Source organism: Acinonyx jubatus, chromosome B1 (assembly GCF_027475565.1).
Source record: "Acinonyx jubatus isolate Ajub_Pintada_27869175 chromosome B1, VMU_Ajub_asm_v1.0, whole genome shotgun sequence".
In the NCBI taxonomy this organism is placed as follows: Eukaryota; Metazoa; Chordata; class Mammalia; order Carnivora; family Felidae; genus Acinonyx; species Acinonyx jubatus.
The window spans coordinates 51,631,926-51,651,012 of NC_069382.1; the positions used below are offsets into that span (position 1 = coordinate 51,631,926).

Genomic DNA, 19,087 nt, shown 5'->3' on the forward strand with positions numbered 1-19,087 from the left:
TCTACACAGGACTGGTTGAATGAACCTATGGTGTATTCACCTGGTGGAGCCCAAGAAGAACTATACTATTATGGAGTAATCTCCAGGCTATATTATTAAATGAAAAAAACAGGTGCACAATACCATAGTTTTGTGTTTTTGTTTTTTACTTTTTATTAAAATTTTAGTGAACATACAGTGCAGTATTGATTTCAGTAGAATTTAGTGACTGATCACTTACATACAACACCCAGTGCTCATCACAAGTGCCCTCCTTAGTTCCCATCACCCATCTAGCCCATCTCCCACCCACCTCCTTCCACCAACATTCCAGTTTGTTCTCAATCATTAAACGTCTCTTGTGGTTTGTTTCCTTTTTTTCTCCTTTTCCCGTATGTTCATCTGTTTTGTCAAATTCCACATATGCGTGCAATCATATGGTATTTGTCTTTCTCTGACTTATCTCAACAGCAGAGTTTAAGTGGAAGGATAAACCAAAAGTAATAAAAGGTTTTCAGTAATCATATTGTGAATATTTTTGTTGAAATACTGAAACTATTACAGAAACTTGGTAACATAAAGTAAATAGGCAATTGTGTTCTTATCAGTCTAAGAACCAAGGTTTTTCAGCCTAAAATACAAGATACAAATAGGAAACAAGTTAAGCAAAACTCCCATAATCCTGAAGTGAATTTCAAATATCAGTATGAACTCATGATACAGAGTCTTTAAAAACAAAAAAAGTTTACCTCTGTTTAGCAACAATGACCAAACCAGTAGTAATATGTACCTCTGGTGTTCCAATTTGCTCTTTTAATACCATTTCCCAGTATAAGGAGCAGTAAGGGCAGAAAATACATAAAAGGAGCTTGAAATATACTGTCATGCCAGAAAGTAAGGGAACTATCAAAGTAACAAGTACAGGATAAAGAGGCACACAATCCAATTTAAAGGGGCTTTCACTGGCCACATATGGAACACTTCGAGTACCAAAAAAGAATAAAAATGGCAGTGGATTAAAACACATCAAATGTGTTTAAATAAAAATGAGCATGCACCTCTTGATGAAAGATGTTGGTGTGCTCTTTTATCAAGAGGCATGTAATGTCTGATCTTTGCCCACTTTTGATGTTAGCAATCAGGCTTCATCCCTAGTTCTGTTAATTTATTAGGGTTGCAAAATAGTATTTTTATCACAGCTTTATTGAGACAGAGTTCACTTACTATATGCAGTTCATCCTTCTAAAGTTTTTAGTGTTTTTTTAGTATGTTCACAGAGTTGTGCAACAATCACCACAATTAATTTTAGAACATTTTCATTACCCCAGAAAGAAACCACATGCCTTCGAGCAGTCACGATCTGTTTTCCGCTGATGCCCACTCCCCAGCCCTTGGCAACCAACCATCTTCTTTCTGCCTCTGTACATTGGCCTGTTTTGGACCTTTCGTATAAATGGAATCCTATAATATGTGACTGACCTCTTTACCTTAGCGTGATGCTTTTAAGGTTCATCCAGGAGGTAGTATGTTATCAACACATTATTCTTTCTAATAGTCAAACAATATTCACTTATATAGATATGCCACATTTCATTTGTTTATCAGTTGAGGAATATTTGGGTTGTTTCCACTTCTTGGCTTTTATTATTTTTTAATGTTTGTTTATTTTTGAGAGAGAGAGAAAGAGCAGGGGAGGGACAGAGAGAGAGGGAGACAGAGAATCTGAAGCGGGCTCTGTGCTGACAGCAGAGAGCCCGATGTGGGGCTTGAACTCACGAACCATGAGATCATGACCTGAGCTGAAGTCGGATGCTCAACCAACTCAGGTGCCCCCGCTTTTTGGCTATTATTAATATGCTGTGAACATTTGTATACAAGGTTTTGAGTGGACATGTGTTTCCATTTCTCTTGCATATGTATACATATAGCTTGGAGAGGAATTGCTGCTTCATACAGCTACTAACCTTTGAGGAACTGCCAGACTGTTTTCCACAGTGACTACACCCTTGTGCCAGTCCTATCAGCAGTAGATGAGGGTTCCAGTTTCTCCACAGCTTTGCCAACAGTTCTCACCTTTTTTTATGTATGTGTTTTAACATCTTTTTTTTATTGCGGTAAAGTTTATGTAATATAAGATTTACCATTCAAACTATTTTTTAAGTGTATAGTTCTGTACCCTTTAAACAATAACTCCCTACTTCTCCATATTATCTATCTTTTTTATTATACCCCTCCTCGTGGGTGTGAAGTGGTTTCTCATTGTGGTTTTGATATGCAATCTGATAGCTAATGATGTGGAGCATTTCATGTGGTTGGCCATCTGTATATTTTCTTTGGAGAAATATCTATTCAGGTACTTTTTCTGAAAACTACTGAAATACTTTCAGATATTTTAATGGTATTGTTTTTATTATTGAGTTGTAAGGGTTCTTTCTATGCTCTGAATACAAGTCCCTTATCAGATACGTGATTTACAAATATCTTCTCCTAGTCTGTGGGTTATCTTCTTCCTTTCTTGATGTCTTTTGGAGCGTAAACGTTTTTAATTTTGATGAGGTCCAATTTATCTAGTTTTCTCTTTTGTATTGTGCTTATGTAAGAAACCATTGCCTAATCTAAGGTCATGAAGATTTATGCCTATATTTTCTTCTAAGAGTTTTATAGTTTTAGCTCTTAATTGAGTGCTTTGATCCATTTTGAGTTAGTTTTTGTATGTGGTGTGAGGTAGGGGTCCAGCTTATCATTTTGCACAAATGTCCAGCTGTCCCAGTACTATTTGTTGAAAAGATTGTTCTTTCCCCCATTGAATTATTTTAGCACCCCTGTTGAAAATCAGTTGACCCTAAATATGAGGGTTCATTTCAGGACTTTGAATTTTATGCCATAAAATAAGAACTTTTTAATTCTATATTTGTGCCTTCCTTTATTAGCTGGGCTGATTTTATAGGAGATATGTTCTCTTCTTTATTATTTGCTTATCGAGTGGTACAAATCACGTATGGAAGGCAGTACATATAGTTGATTCTTTCCTTTACCTAGCTTTTTTTTTTTTTTTAATTTTTTTTTTTTTCAACGTTTATTTTTTTGGGGACAGAGAGAGACAGAGCATGAACGGGGGAGGGGCAGAGAGAGAGGGAGACACAGAATCGGAAACAGGCTCCAGGCTCTGAGCCATCAGCCCAGAGCCTGACGCGGGGCTCGAACTCACGGACCGCGAGATCCTGACCTGGCTGAAGTCGGACGCTTAACCGACTGCGCCACCCAGGCGCCCCGTTTACCTAGCTTTTAAGATAATTTTCTGTCACCCTCAGAAGGTGACCAATCTTTTGCTATCATTATAAACTTACAGATTAAAACATATTTGGGTTTAATCAGTTGTAATTATTCTCATTATTAAAGCTTAAAATTTCCCTTTGGTCGGGAATAGATTCAGGTTGGCTCTTGAGTCCTCATGACCCTTAATAGTCTATGATAGCTTCCTTGCCATTTGATACGTGAAGATGTTCTAAACTCATTTTGTACATTTACTAAGATCTGGACTCCTCCAGCTATTCAAGAAGCTCAGGGAAGACACCTGGGCTAATGGAAAATAATAGCCAACACCACACTTGGGCAGGATAGTCATTGCTCTTGGGGTAGTCTGTGTGTGTGTGTGTGTGTGTGTGTGTGTGTGTGTGTGTCTAGTTTTAAAGCTAAAATACCTTGTAATTTATATTGATACATTTACAAATACCTTGTAAATTTGTATTGATATTTCCAATTCAAACGCAGGACAATAGAATGGTTATATAATCGCTTCCTCTATATTATATCTCTACCTCATTTTTTCCTCATTGAGATTCATATTTCTCAGGGAAATAAGAGATGCCCGAATTAGTATATGCCATAACTACTCATCTGCTTTTTTTCCACGTTACAGATCTTGCAGTCTCTGAATAGTGATACTGATGCTACTACCACCAAATATGCTTACGGACAATAATTCAAAAAAAATGTTTTACATATGATATCCTAATTGCCAATTTTTTATGATTATATTTATATCTGAATCGTCAGATCAGATAGCCATTACCACCGTAATATCTCCCTTTTCTCCTTTATTTTGTCTTGGTTTATGCTCACTACCAGCCTTTATGTTGATGTCTCTAACCATTTTGGTTGTCTCAAGCTCGTACTCTGGTAGATAGGAAAGAGCCATGAGAATAATAATTCTCCATGTTTATACATATTGAAGATAATTTGTGTCCTTGATATTTGAAAGTCAGTTTTTTCTAGGTATGAAGTTTTTAGCTCATAGTTTTGAGTACCTTAAATGTGTTACTCCCATTTTCTTCTGCTTTTACAGACTGGCTGTTGAAAATATAATGATCGTTTTCTTTTCCTTGTAAGTTGTGGGTTCTTTTTTTGTCTTGGTGGTCGCTCCCTAGACTTACTATCAGTGAAGAGGCCAAAAGGTGCTATCCTAATTCTGTCATCCTTTCTGCATCTATTAGCAGGAAGTTTGGATTTTATAAAAATGGTAGTGATGGTGGCAGCAGCATGGTTTGGGGATTTTTCCCAAATTCTCAAAAAGAGATGAAACAACTCGACAAAAAAATCCAAACAAACACCCAAAACCCAGCCCGTGGATAACCTGTACAAAGCACCCCCAGGAGCTCCAAGACAAAAGTGGGCACAGGCGAGATGCCAACGCCACAGACAGAACCTGCATGATGGAACAAGACGGGCCAAGTGTCAATAATTGTTGAGGCCGGTGGATGTATACATAGGGGTTTATTAACTATTTTCTCCAAGTTCTGCAGATCTTGTACCATCATTGATCTAGTACCATCAATCTGAGTGTGTTTAAGGTGCAAATTAAGAATGGATAACAAATTTGACTTTCCATAGAATCTCCTAGTCCTATTAGGCCAGTCATGTATTTGGGGGAGTGCATAAGGTTACAATGAGTGTCATTCTTTGGGCGGCTTAAGAGTTTTCAAAAATGGGGTGCCTGGGTGGCTCAGTTGGTTATGTGTCTGACTCTTGATTTCAGCTAAAGTCACCCTCTCACGGTTTGTAAGTTTAAGCCCCACGTCGGGCTCTGTGCTGACAATATGGAGCCTGCTTGGAATTCTCTCTCTGTCTCTCTGTCTCTCTCTCTCTCTCTGTCTCTCTCTCTCTCTGCCCCTTCCCTGCTCTCACTTTCTCTCTCAAAATAAATAAACTTAAAATAAAAAAAAAATACTTAAAAAAAATGGTTACCAAAGATGAAAGTAAGTTTTATGCTAGCTTCAGAAACTACTTTATTTTTTTTCTGATGTTTAATGTGTGTGTGTGTGTGTGTGTGTGTGTGTGTGTGTGTGTGTGTGTGTGTGTTTGGAGAATACGAGCAGGGGAGAGGGATTGAAGGAGAGAAAGAGAGACTCTTAAGCAGGTTCCACACTCGGCACAGAGCCCGATTCGGGACTCAATCCCACGATCCTGGGATCATGACCTGAGCCGAAATCAAGAGTCAGACACTGAACCGACTCAGCCACCCGTGTGCCCCTAGAGATTCCATTAAATATTAACATTAAAAATTGTCAAATCAGTCCCACCATTGGAGTTGAAGATGTCATTTCACTTTTGAGTTACTAAGATCCAAGGAGGTAATGTTCTCATAGTACAGACTTAGCTCATTTTCCCCAAATACGATTGTTTGGCAGCATTCTGTCTCGGAATTGGGTACGTAATGTTAATCACTAATTACTTGGAGACCTGACCATCTTCAGAATTTTACTGTTTAGCCTGCAGTATTGTTGTAGCTGGTTTTGTATATATCTGGTTATTTTTTTCAGGAGTAGACTAATGCCTTCTGAATAACACAAGTTTTCTTTATCTGAAGTCATTAAAGTATTGCTGTATTACATGCTGTACTAATCTTCCCAAAAGGACAATTTCCCAGAAACTTAACTGACTCCCAGGTTGTGATCAGACCCTGACTGGCTGTCACAAATAGCCCTTGTGTGGAGCTTAAAACAGACTTGATCTTGGTGAAAGAGGAGTCCGCAGCTAAGAAAAACTTTACTGTCTATCATAGTTCTTATTCATGAAGATTCTTTCATGTTGCTTGGAAACCTTCTTCCCTTATGCACATGCCGACTTCTTTTTTAAGGTTTGGAGCAAGTATGTTAAGAAGTTGGGTGATTTTGCTAAGCCACAGAATATTGACTCGGCTGTGCAGTGCCTGAACGAACTTATAACCAACGCACTACACCACATCCCAGATGTCATCACTTACCTTTCAAGACTTAGAAACCAAAGTGTGTTTAACTTCTGTGCTATTCCACAGGTATGCAGTGCTGCTGTTCTTGTAGAGGAGAGGTGGAAGCTACAGGCAGTGGTGTGGTGATGGTGATGGGGGTGGATAGAATGCATTTACTATTTTGGTTTGCTGTATTCGGAATATGGTTCCTTAAAAAGAGGACTCTGGTCTGTTTTCTTTTGCTGGCGAAGAGGCAGACAGTGTCTCACCATACCTCCCCTTTGCTCTATGACCACCACCCTCAGCTCAGCCTCGCTAGATCCTTATTCTCACAGTTAAATCTAGGGCTTTGGCTTAGATTTATGGGGAGTGCTGGGTAAAATGTAGGTGAAGGTGTTGTCATTACAAAGTCTTAAGCGCCTAGTTTTTGCTGTGCTTTTCCTAGACTCATGAGAACAGAACCTGACCCTATGGACCTAGCCCCTCAATATCCTAGGAGCTTACACTTTTTAAATGCCTTACCAATTACTTTAACTCCAGTAAATGAAAGTTCTAGGATTTAACTGATTTGGAAACTCGATTTAATCTTTTAATGGCCAATCTTGAATGGTTGTTGGAGCTAAAATCTGTAGGCCTGACATGGGTTTCCGTTTATCCTAGAAATAATAACACTTTTGAGCTTGGGAACTATCCCTCCTTCCCATTTGTGCCCTACCCCCTCCTCCATGCTGGTTTTTTTCATGTATGATGGTTTGTTTGTTGTAGGGAAAATAGAAAATTTTTTGCAGATATTATTTTGAGATACATTTTTCAGCTCTATGACTCATTATTCTAGCATAGAAAATGTTGTATTGGCTCGTGTTTGTTTTTTCCAAATAAAAAGTTTTCATGGTCAAACCAAAGAATCATTTAAGACTGCAAAGATCACTTGAGGCTGTTGTTGAGGAAGGGAGGAGTGGGAAAGGTACAAGTTTTGATATGCTTTCTTCATGGGTACTTTTTCTTGGTTAGTTACATCTTAGCTCTTTGGCACTTTCTTATTCTATAGAAGATTTTTTTTTACGTTTTCACAATGGTGATTACTTATAGTACCATTTCTTTTCTTTCATGAAATGAAATGAATTAGCATTTTCTTTTGTCTCCCCCACCTTATATCTGTAGGTAATGGCCATTGCCACTTTGGCTGCCTGTTATAATAACCAGCAGGTGTTCAAAGGCGTAGTGAAGATCCGAAAAGGACAAGCAGTAACTCTAATGATGGATGCCACCAATATGCCAGCTGTCAAAGCTATAATATACCAGTATATGGAAGAGGTGGGTTTCTATTTAACTACGTGGATAATTTCTGGCTATTTTTTATAGTATTTAAATAATGTCATTGTTTAAATAGTTTATATTTGAATATTAGATGATCCTAACAACTTATTGTGTCATGGTATAAAGAGACAGGACAGGAGTTGGTCTCCTTTATTTGGAAAGTTCGTGTATGCATGAGTTACTGATTGTTCACAGTTGCACAGCACCCTGGTGAGAGAGTATAAAGGCAGCAAGCCTTTAGGGTGGAGCTCCTAAGCAGAATCATAGGTTTTGAGCTGGAAGCTGATGTTAGAGGCCAGTCAGGCTTTTTGTTTTATGGGTGAGAAAAATGAGGCTAAGTCTTGTGGATGCAAATGCAGTATCTGACTGAGTAGATCTGGGACCCCAGTCCATCCACATTGCCTCACACCCAATCCAGTACTTTCTATGACTTCATAGGCCTCAACTGAGAAACCACAGTAGGGAATTTTGGCAAAGGAAAACCATCAAGTTGCAATGATACCTAAATTTTTTTTTCTTTTTTTATAATTCTTTTAATGTTTTTATTTATTATTGAGAGGGGGAGAGAGAGAGAGAGTGTGCATGCAAGTGGGGGAGGGGCAGAGAGAGAGGGAGACACAGAATCCGAAGCAGGCTCCAGGCTCTGAGCTGTCAGCACAGAGCTCGACGTGGGGCTCAAACCCACAAACTGCGAGATCATGACCTGAGCTAAACTCGGATGCTTAACCAACTGAGCCACCCAGGCGCCCCGATTTCTAAATTTTCTAATGCAAATCTCATTTCAAGTACCAAAACCATCCTATAAAACAGAACATACTTGTTCAAGTCAAATATCCTTTTGTGGAGGGTATAATATATGACTAGGTTCAAAAAAGCCTTTTCTTAGAGGCTAAAACTCTAATTACTAGGTCCTAGAACAGTGGTTCCTTTTTTTTTTTTTTTTTTTTTAAATAATGTTTGTTTATTTTTGAGAGAGAGTGTGAGCAGGGGGTGGGCAGAGAGAAAGGGAGACACAGAATCAGAAGCGGGCTCCAGGCTCTGAGCTGTCAGTACAGAGCCTGATGTGGGGCCTGAACCCACAAGCCACAAGATCGTAACCCAAGCTGAAGTTGGATGCTTAACTGAGCCACCCAGGCGCCCTAGCAGTGGTTCTTAATTGGAGATACTTTAGTACCCCCTTCCCTGCAGGGGACATTTGGCAATGTCTAGAGACTTTTTTTTTTTTTTTTTTTGACTGTCACACTAGGGAGGTGGGTGGCTCTGAGATCCTTAGGTATGTTCTTACTGAAGATTGAAATACTACAGAAATACATGAAAACATAATAAGATCTCTCCCCCCCCCCCCAGAGGTAACTATTGCTGTCAATAGTTTTCTGCCTCCTTCCAGTCCTCTGGCTATGCCTTTACAGGGATGCAATTGGTAATAGTGGTTTCCTCTAAATAGAATTCTGCAAAAATAGTTATTTCCTCTGATTTCTATGGCATATCGCACATTCTCCTTGGAGTTCCACCCTGTCTTCTGACAAGCTTTGGACTTCAGCATTTCTACCAGAGGTACCTGTAGAAGGCGTAAGAGAAAACTAAAGAAAATTTTTTTTAATCCTAAAATTCTTTTAGTGACTTAAGTGTTCAGCCATTGACCAAAAAATTGCTGCTAATGAGATTTGGGACAGTCTGGTTCACCATATAGCCAGCACTTACTCTGAGCTTACTGTGTGCCTGGCATAGCAACCAAAAAGGTGGGTACTATTAATATCAAGGAAACTTGAGGCTGGTGCCATAATTTGGACCCAGATCTGGCTGACTTCAGACCGTATGCTGTTCACTACAATTCTAAGGGGGTTGGATTATCCTTTCTAAACTGAGTAGTACTTTATTAGGCACTTTTTCTCTGTTTTGTATCAGTTAGAATCCTTTTATGTAGTGTGTAGTTCAGAGAATATTTTAGTTTTAATACTGACCACCGATTTCAAAAAACCATTTTTAAAAAATGTTGTTTGCTAGTTCTGTTACTATATTAAAATTCAGATTTTATCTGGTGTTTTCCTTACCCATTGGAATTAAATCCTAGTTGTGATCAACAGTTTGATTTGGGGCATGGGTACCCACACTACAGCTGACTGACCTCCCCACCCCCACTGCTTTTGTAAATAACTTTTTATTAAAACAAAGCCACGCCCATTCGCATATGTCTTGTCTGAGGCAGCCTCAAATACAGTAGCAGAGGTGAGAAGCTGCAACAGAGGGTGACCCACCAAGCTGAAAATAATTTCTGGCCCTTTAAGGAACACTGATTGAGGTCATCAGTTTTTAAAGCTACTCTGGTGAAACCCAGCGTGATTTGGAGGAAACATTAATACTTGATTTGATTCAGAAAAATCTCAAGTCTTTCAAGTCCAAAGGAATAAAATGTGATAATGGTTTTAATGTCCTCATGAATGAAATTTCAAGTTAAAACTTTTTGAAGACCGCAAGTTGTCTATTTGCTGGTGTCCAGATATTAACCCTGATCCTACTTCTCACTGACCAAGTCTGTCCTTTGCAGGAAGACTGCAAGTCTTCTGTCAGTTTGGGGAGCCTGGGTGGCTCAGTTGGTTAAGTGTCCGACTTTGGCTCAGGACACGATCTCATAGTTAGATTGAGTTCGAGCCCCGCGTCGGGCTCTGTGCTGACATCTCGGAGCCTGGAGCCTGCTTCGGATTCTGTGTCTCCCTCTCTCTCTGCCCCTCCCCTGCTCACACTCTCTCTCTCTCTCTCTCAAAAATAAACAAACATTATTAAAAAAAAAAAAAGCTTCTCAGATTAAAAACAAAAAGTTCTGTCAGTTCCCTGGGCTTAACTGGTGGTAACAAGAATGCACTTGCAGGGGCGTGTAAAGGTCTCCTCATGGGACTCTAATGTTTAAAGGAGGAGTTAGAGGGACACCGAACCTTCCCGAGGAGGTGGGCACTGCTCTTCCACACTCTCTGTCCTCTGGAGCGGCCTCAGCTGCAAACCAGTCTGGATACCTGTCAGCTGGCGAGAAGCTCAACCAGCTATTTTGGGACAGAAACAAATACTCAGGCAAACGGCCAGAAGCTGTTGTTTCCTTCTGTGCCAATGCTCACTCCTCGGCGAGGGCAACCTCTCTTAAGCGGGCACACCTTCCCATTTCACGCTACGCTGTGCTTCCTCTAGAGCATCGTCCTGCTCTCCAGGCCCTTTTTGTGCTCACAACTCATAAGTGTTGTGCAGCATCGGCGGCCCTTGGGCACTTGCTAGAGCCTCACCCCTACTCAAACCTGTTGACTCAGAATCTGCCTTTACCAAGATCCCCAGGTGATTCCTGTGAACATAAAGTTTGAAAAGCACTGCTGGGGGCGCCTGGTGACTCGGTTGAGTGTCCGACTCTTGATTTCGGTTCAGGTCATGATCCCTGAGTCCTGCCGGCCTCACGGGTCCAGGATCCTGCTTAAGATTCTCTGTCTCCCCCTCTGCCCCTTCCCCTCTTGTGTGCTCGCTCACTCTCTCTCTATCTCAAAACAAGAAAAGTACTGCTGTACATCCATCCTTTCCTTCTCCGCTGGCTCTGCCTTTAACCACAGGAGGAAGTACGAGATTATATGTTGTGAACTGTCTCCACTTCTCTATCCGTCTCTCCTGTGTGAGCCTAACCCCTGCAGGTATGCACTCCTGCTCCCGCCTCTCGCCCCCTCAAGATCCGCCTCCTTTTTATCTAAAGCCCCCTCCTTTTTGGGTCCCTCCTCTAGTTTGTATTTGCACTCTGGCCACTCGGCTTCAAAAAGTAAACAGATCAATACTTGGCTTGACTTTGCTCCTCTCTACCTCATCCCCATCCTCCTCTCCCTCACAGTTAAGCTTCTCGAAGGATTCATGTACTTCATGTTATCGATTCCCATTTTTTTCTCAACCCACTTCATCCTAGCTTTTGTTCATTCCTTGTCAGAACTTTTCTTACTGAGGTGATTTAATGACCTTCTAATGACCAGTTTTTGTTTGTTTAAAGTTTATTTATTTATCTTGAGAGAGAGAGTGGGGGCAGAAAGAGAGGAAGAGAGAGAACCCCAAGCAGGCTCTGCATTATCAGCTCGGAGCCCAACACGGGGCTCAGTCTCCCCAACTGTGAGATCATGACCTGAGCCAAGACCAAGAGTTGGGGCGCTGAGCCAACTGAGCCACCAAGACTGAGCCACCAAGGCAGTGCTCTAATGACAAATTTTTAAAAAATTCGACACTGGATCTTTCTCACCTTGAAAGCCCTTCCCTGTCTTGGCTTCTGTGACGCTTACCTCAGGCTTAACCTCTTACCCATCTGTCTCCTCTTTTGCCTTTCTGGCTCCTTATCTCCCAGAGTTGTCTTGATTTTCGTTTCTTCTGGCTGCACAAAATCTTTCTGGCATTCTCTTCTATGGCCAGGCTGTTTCCTCCACCCCATGCTTTTCACTCCAGACTTGATTATTCCAGTTCAGTCCTTGGTCATAAGCCTTTTTTTTTTTTTTTTTTTTTTTTTTTGACTTTATTCATTTTTGAGAGAGAGAGAGAGAGAGAGAGAGCAAGCAGGGGAGGGTCAAAAAGAGAAGGAGACACAGAATCTGAAGTAGGCTTCAGGCTCTGAGCTGTCAGTACAGAGCCCCATGTGGGGCTTGAACCCACAAACCACGAGATCATGACCTGAGCCTAAGTTGGATGCTCAACTAACTGAACGACCCAGATGCTTCTAAGCCTTTTTTCTTTTTTCTTTTGGTTAATGACATTAGCTGTTCATACTTGTCAGAATTTTGTGTGCATTAGCCTTTGACCAAGCAATTCTAGGACTTTACCTACACAATTAACTAGAAAATGTACAGAGACGCTGATTGTAGTATTTTGTCCTCAGTCCTTATTGGGAGGGGGTTGATTATAAATTATAGTGTGTTCACATTACGTAGGTTGTGTTTAAAAGGAATGACCTCTTTTTCTAGGTTCTGGCATTAAGAAATGTCCATAGAAGCTCCTGGCTCAGTTAAGCGTCTGACTCTTGATCTCAGCTCAAGGGTTATGAGTTCAAGCCCCGCATTGGGCTCCACAGTGGTCAAGGAGCTTACCTAAAAAAAGAAAAAAAAAAAAAAAAAGAAAGAAATATCTATAAAAAATTATGTGAGTGAGACACCTAGGTGGCTCAGTCGGTTAAGCATACAACTTCAGCTCAGGTCATGATCTTGCAGTTCATGAATTCGAGCCCCTCGTCAGGCCCTGTGCTGACAGGTCAGAGCCTGGAGCCTGCTTCGGATTCTGTGTCTCCCTTTCTTTCTGCCCCTCCCCCACTGTGTCTCTGTCTCTCTCAAAAATAAATAAACATGAAAGAACATTTTCAAAAAAGGTTAAAGAAATTATGTGAGTGAAAAAAGTCAAATTACAGCATAATATGTTTATAACCTATCTTAAAAATAAAGTGTATAATTTCATATACACAATATAGTCATATTTATACATTATATAGAACAGCCATTCTGTATAGTGTGTAGACTATATAATACATATATATGACATTTTATGTTTTTATATTGGCTTATATGCACATGGCAAGAGGTATAAAAGTAACTACACCAGTATATGATAATACTGTATTATTGTGTATGACATTTCATACATTTTTATCTGAGATTATAAGGGCATAGTGAGGAAAAGTATAAAAGTAACTATACTGGCCTGTGGCTGAGGGGCAAGTAAGGGAATTTTGGCTGCTTTTTTAACTTTATTTTTGTATTGCTTGTTTTTATAAGCTTAACTCCATTATCTAAATTTTTTTGAAAAGAAAGAGGAAATTGTAGTTTCAATGAAACCTTTTTCTTCTTCTTTCTAGAGCTATTCTTGGTATCATAATATTAGGTATCAGATATCATTAGCATATTTCTGTAGGCATTTTTTTCCCAGTGAGCTCTCTGCCCATTGTGGGGCTTGAACTCATGATCCAGAGGTCAAGAGTCCCATGCTCTACTGACTGAGCCAGCCAGGCACACCTGTGGGCACATTCATTTATTGTCATACTAAATCGCAGCTGTGCCCTTTCAGTGGTGAGGTGGAAGGGTGGCAAGAGTATAATCTGTCTCTGGAAAAAATACCCATTATATCGTTCAGTTGGTTAAGCATCTTACTTCAGCTCAGGTCATGATCTCACAGTTTGTGGGTTCGAGCCCCACATTGGGCTCTGGGCTGACAGCCCGGAGCCTGAAGCCTGCTTCACATTCTGTGTCTCCCTCGCTCTCTACCCCTCTCCTGCTTGTGCGCGCTCTCTCTCTCTCTCTCTCTCTCATAAATATTTAAAAAACATTTTTTTTAATACTCATTATATAATGAAAGTCTGGGGAAAAAAATTATTTTAAAAATATGCCCGCTTTGTAATCTTCCTCCTCTTTGTCTCTGGGCTCACATCATTGTCCCTTTCCCCCTCAGTCATCTCTTAACTGCTTTGTCAGCTTAGTGAGGGCCTCCTGTGAGCCAGGCTCGGTGCTGGGCTGGAGGCAGAAAGGTAAGACATGGTGCCTTAGAGGCTCGCAGTCTAGTGAGGGAGACGCATAGACATAGATGAATTCAGTGCTAAGTGATAAGGTAGGAGTCTGTGTAGGAGAGTGGCATGTGGCCCAACCTGAGAGTTCAAGGCAGGTTTTCTAAAAGACTAATACCTAAGACTTGGGCAACAGGTCAAGTTAGCCAGGTGAGTTAGCCAGGTGAAGGAGTGTGACCGGCATTCCGGGCAGAGGGAACGGTGTGAGCAAAGGGGAACAGATGCATGCAGAGCATCAGAAGTAGAAGACGACAGCGGGTAGTTGTTCTAGAGTGAGAAGAGACAGGTGGGGAGCGGCAGGCGAGGCCGGAGAGGCCCAGTGGGCCCAGGTCATGGGTGGCCTCGCGTTCCACATCACGGAACTCAGAGCTTATTCAGCTGGTGATAGGTAGCCACTGAGGGTATCAAGCAGAGGTTTTTAGTTTCTTTGGTGACCGCGTGGAGAGCAGGCGAGTGGACTTCAGGGTTCAGGCAGAAGGAGAGTCAGGAGCTCAGGTTGGAGGTTGGTGACAGCTCAGATGAGAGGCATTGAGGGCCTAGCCGGCAGCAGTGGCTGTAAGCATGGAGGCGAGGCCTGGATGCAGCAAAGGTGTCAGGTCTGTGGAGGTGGAGGAGGGTGAAGGCATCGGGAAGACTCGAGGATAACTCTCTGGTGCCCTGCTTCTGCTCTCGCTTTTCTTCATCTAGCCTGTTGCCCACACCACAGATTCCATCTTGTTTGGCTGTGTTCGCCCAGTCTTCGCGATATCATTTCCCCTTTTCTGTGTTGCTCTCTTCCAGCCCAAACTATGCTGACGTTACCAAGCTCCACTCTGTTCCTGGCTCTGAGGCGTTGGGGATGCGAAGACCAGAGAGGACCTGGGTGGCTCCCCAAGTACAGGCCTCCTTGCTTGCTCCCTAGGACAGGCTGTGGGATTACCGGGCCTCGGTTGACATCCTGCCTTATTAGTGGAGTGACTTGGAGTTTCCTTTCATGTTCTCTGAATCTGTTTTGTAAGAGAAATGTGGATATAAAATACCTACCTGTTTAGGGTTATTGTAAGAAGTAGACACAGAAGATAAAGTTCCTAGGACTCCATAAGTGGCACTTAACTTTTTTTTTTTCCTTTCTTTAACAGATTTATCATAGAATTCCCAGCTCAGACCCATCTTCTAGTAAAACAAGACAGATCATCTCCACCATCAGGACACAGAATCTTCCCAATTGTCAGCTGATCTCCCGAAGTCACTACTCCCCTATTTACCTGTCATTTGTCATGCTCTTGGCTGCCCTGAGCTGGCAGTATCTGAGCACCCTGTCCCAGGTCACAGAAGACTATGTTCAGACTGGAGAGCACTGATTGGGTAAGAGTGGGAGCTAACGCTCGCCGTGGAATAGACTGACCTTTCCTTCAAGGAAGGATGTGGGTTTCCCCCTCCCCCTCCATTTCCCTCCTGCTCTAATTCCTAAGAGAACTCTGTGGACTTGGACCTTTAGAAACTGTGACATGCAGTTGAGAAGATGACGATAAAAGGGAAGGATAGCTCACCCTCGGCTGGCAGGTACTTGTGGGCGTGCTCACATCTGCTCAAGGTGGCCAACAGCCGGGCGCTCCTCGCTGCAGGGCAGAGGAAATGGTTGCATATGGGGTTGCTGAGAGATCTTATTTCGTGTGAGTCCTGGCTAGAATTCTAATGAAATGTATTTAATTTGAAGCAACCTCGGAATACATGTCCTAGCAGGAAGTGAATTTTTCTCGGTTTGGTTCTGATTTTTCTCATTTTGTTTTCTCTTCAGTTGATTTGAATGTGGCAGATGTCAGTGTTTGTAGCTCTAGGTGGTGGTCCCACGTTTCCTAAGAATGCAACTGTCTTCTGCACGTGAAGGCTAAGGATTCACTTCTGGGTGTTCTGGAATGGTTTCCTCATTTAAAAGGAGATTAGCTTTCCCAGAGAAACTTCAGGATTGCCTTTGGCCCCATTGTAGAAGACTGGCCTCCAGTCAAGGCTGACTTTTTGAGAAGACACTATATGTAAAGATACGTTTGTAAAAAAGAATGGAATTACTCTGCATTTGTCAAGGGCAGTTCACTTGAAAGCCTGGAGGCACATGGCAAATAAGAACTCAAGAGCGGAGTTAGTGATCGAGGGCCAGGGGGCCTGGCCCGCCGCTGCCTGCAGAGCGGACCAGAGCGGTACCAAGAGCGAGGATCCAGCTGCCTGGCCCCAGCTCCACTGCGCCCGCCGGAGATGAGCAAGTGACAGCATTGCCTCACTGCCCAGCCCGTAACCTGCATTAACTCTGCCAGCCTACTCTAAAGTGGGCCGATTCTCTTAGCCGCAGCAGATTTTATTACATCCAGGGGGCTTGTGGTTGTGGTTGTTGTTGTTACTGTTTTGTCCTTTGTTTCTGTTTTTAAAAAAAATCACGTTTGTACACTGAAGTTTCAACAAAGACAAAAATGTTTTCAGGTGATGGGCTGGGAAGCCGAATGTACTTAGCCTAATTCTTCTAGCATCGCTGTTTGCCTTCTTCTTTACTCCCACGCAGCCGGGGTTGGTGATGCGTTCTCACCCAGTGACTCACCGAGAATCTCAGCCTGGACCAGGGAGGACCCCTCTCTAAGGGTGTTTGAAAAAGCCCCTCAAGCTGAGCAATCACTGTCGTAGGGCATTAAAGTGCTTTCTAGAAGCCATTAATGCTCTCCATGTACATAGTATATAGTCTACTCTTTTGCTGCTGTCCTTTGTGGATGGTGACTTAATCACCGAAGTTGAGGGTTTTCCCCAGCAATAATATTGGCCTTGCATTGTTATACGCACACCCACACTGATTTTCGTCCTGTGACTGCCGCCGCCTGACACAATGGCTTAGTTTTGGTCTGTGGGAGCTGCAGTTGGTTGATTGGTTTGGGGCTCAGTTCTGGACAAACTTGTCACCACACTGAAGCCAAAGTCCTTTGCCACCTGGAGTACAGCTGTGAGCCGCACTCAACAGTAATTTCCCAAGTAATTTAAACATCGGAATTTGGTTAAAGATTCCAAGGTAGGTTGTTATAAATTTGTGCGTTGAAGTATCAGATTAGTTCTGTCCTGTGTAGAACACAGGACAACTTGGTGGAGAGCCTTGGTTGGAGGTGGATGTACCGGAAGTTTTCCTTCTGGCTCACTTGTGACCTGTGCGACTTTCTAAGCTTCTGTAAGGTTTATGAGATGACCTTCTAGGTCCCTCCCAACTGTAAAGCTGTGGAATTTTTCCTATTGCTGACTTGTGCCAAGGTCTTAGCTCTACTGTCCACTCCTGAGTGCTTTGGAAGACCATTGCCCTTCTGTTTCTCTGCTTAAATTGCCACGTAAAATACAGGATACGCAGTTAAACTTGAATTGCAGACATAATAGTGTTTTTTAGTAGAATTATGTCCCCCAAATTGTATGGGACATACTTTTTTCTTTTAATGTTTATTTTGAGAGAGCATGTGAGCGAGAGGGGGAAGGGCAGAGAGAGGAGAGAGAGAATCCCAAGAGGGTCCTGCACTCAGTGCGCAGAGCCAGACACAGGGCTCCATCTCACAAACCTTGAGATCATGAGAGTCGAAATCAAGAGTCAGACGCTTAACCGACTGAGCCATGCAGGTGCCCTGCACAGGATATATTTCTACTAAAAAATTACTTGATCTGAAATTCAAATCTAATTAAGCATACTTTATTTTTGTTAAATCTGGCCACCTCACTCTGCTCCACACTAATTATTCATCAAATATTTAGCATCTCTGGCCTATAGTCTACTTGATTTCTACTTACAGTGAAGTATTTTTTAGCTTTTCCTCAGAGGAAGATCTGACCCATCTGAATCTAAAATTCCATTATAACAGACCTGAGCAGGAACCTGCTCTCCACACTCTGGGAGCTTCTAGAGCTCCAGGTAAGGCCTGTGCAGACACACAGAGCCACCTGTCTCCCTTTGGGAAAGTGCTTGGAGCAATTACCCAGAAGCCCATTCTATCAGAACCATTTCTCTGGGTCCAGCATGCACATGTGCATAGGGGAGGAGACATGGCTAGCCATTTGTTAATTATTCTCAGCAGCAGAGCTCTAAGGCTGTGGTTCTCAGCCTTTAGCATCAGAGTTGCCTGAAGGTCCCAGATTGCTAGGACCATTTGTCTCTCAGGTCTGGGGCGGTACCCCAAAACTTGCATGTTAAGCTCTCAGGTGATACAAATACTGCTGCTGGACAGGAGCCCAGTTTGAGAACCACTGCTCTAAGGCCTTATTCTTCAAACTTGAGTGAACATATTGAATTACCAGGAGTCTTGTTAAATTACAAATGCAGACTGAGGTCTGGCCCAAATTCTGCATTTCTGACAAGCTAGGTGATGGCCATGCTTTTCAAGTGTAGCTATCTGATGTATGTGAAGAGTGGGACAGGTTCAACTGTGTGCTCAGATGCGAAGTCTAAACTAAAATCACGCCCTTCTCCAGGGAATAAACGAAAAGGCACAGACGGTCACTTCCATGTATCAGGACGGGCACCCCAGGAAAACATGGCACCAATTGAACTGAGGTGACAGGGTGGTGGTCAGTGAGGTAATTTGAGGTTTATGAAAGAATTGACATCGATTCCAATCCTAAATAGACATTGTTTTATTTTCTAACAAAGACTCAAGCTGACCCTGAGGATGCCATGAAGTTCATTTGGGTACTTCGTTTTAGGGCAGCTCTTTGCCTTCCAGGGGGGAGGATGGGCTGCAGGTGGGCACGTGGCAGGATGGAAACGGGATCATTCAACTCCATTTGGAGAGCAGGTCGAATTTGTTAGAACTACATTGAGGTTATGAATGTCTTCTGATTGCAATTTTAAGAATAAAGCGATTGCAAAATTTGTGGCTTTAGTAGTCTTTGTTAAACACTTCTGAAATATGTCGGGTTTCATAAATTTTCCCTTCAGTATTCACCGGGTGTAAGAGCTTATTTAATGATGCAGTTTCGGATTCCTTGTTTTTAATGTTCATTTATTTTGAGAGAGTGCGCAAGCTGGGGAGGGG

The 19,087-nt window shown here is 42.2% G+C and overlaps 1 protein-coding gene across 5 annotated transcripts in view; it reads left to right on the forward strand.

The window, feature by feature from the left end:
• FDFT1 (farnesyl-diphosphate farnesyltransferase 1) overlaps positions 1–18,926 on the forward strand; it is a 41,093-nt gene extending 22,167 nt beyond the window's left edge. For 3 of the 5 annotated variants that reach the window (XM_015073163.3, XM_027069339.2, XM_053216694.1), the window contains 3 exons: positions 6,116–6,292; positions 7,367–7,519; positions 15,185–18,926. In XM_015073163.3, coding sequence (XP_014928649.1) covers positions 6,116–6,292; positions 7,367–7,519; positions 15,185–15,406 — 552 coding nt within the window. In that variant the 3' untranslated portion in view covers positions 15,407–18,926. The remainder of the gene's footprint in view (positions 1–6,115; positions 6,293–7,366; positions 7,520–15,184) is intronic. The other 2 variants (XM_053216693.1, XM_053216692.1) reach the window with 1 other exon arrangement.
• The last annotated feature ends 161 nt before the right edge of the window (positions 18,927–19,087 follow it).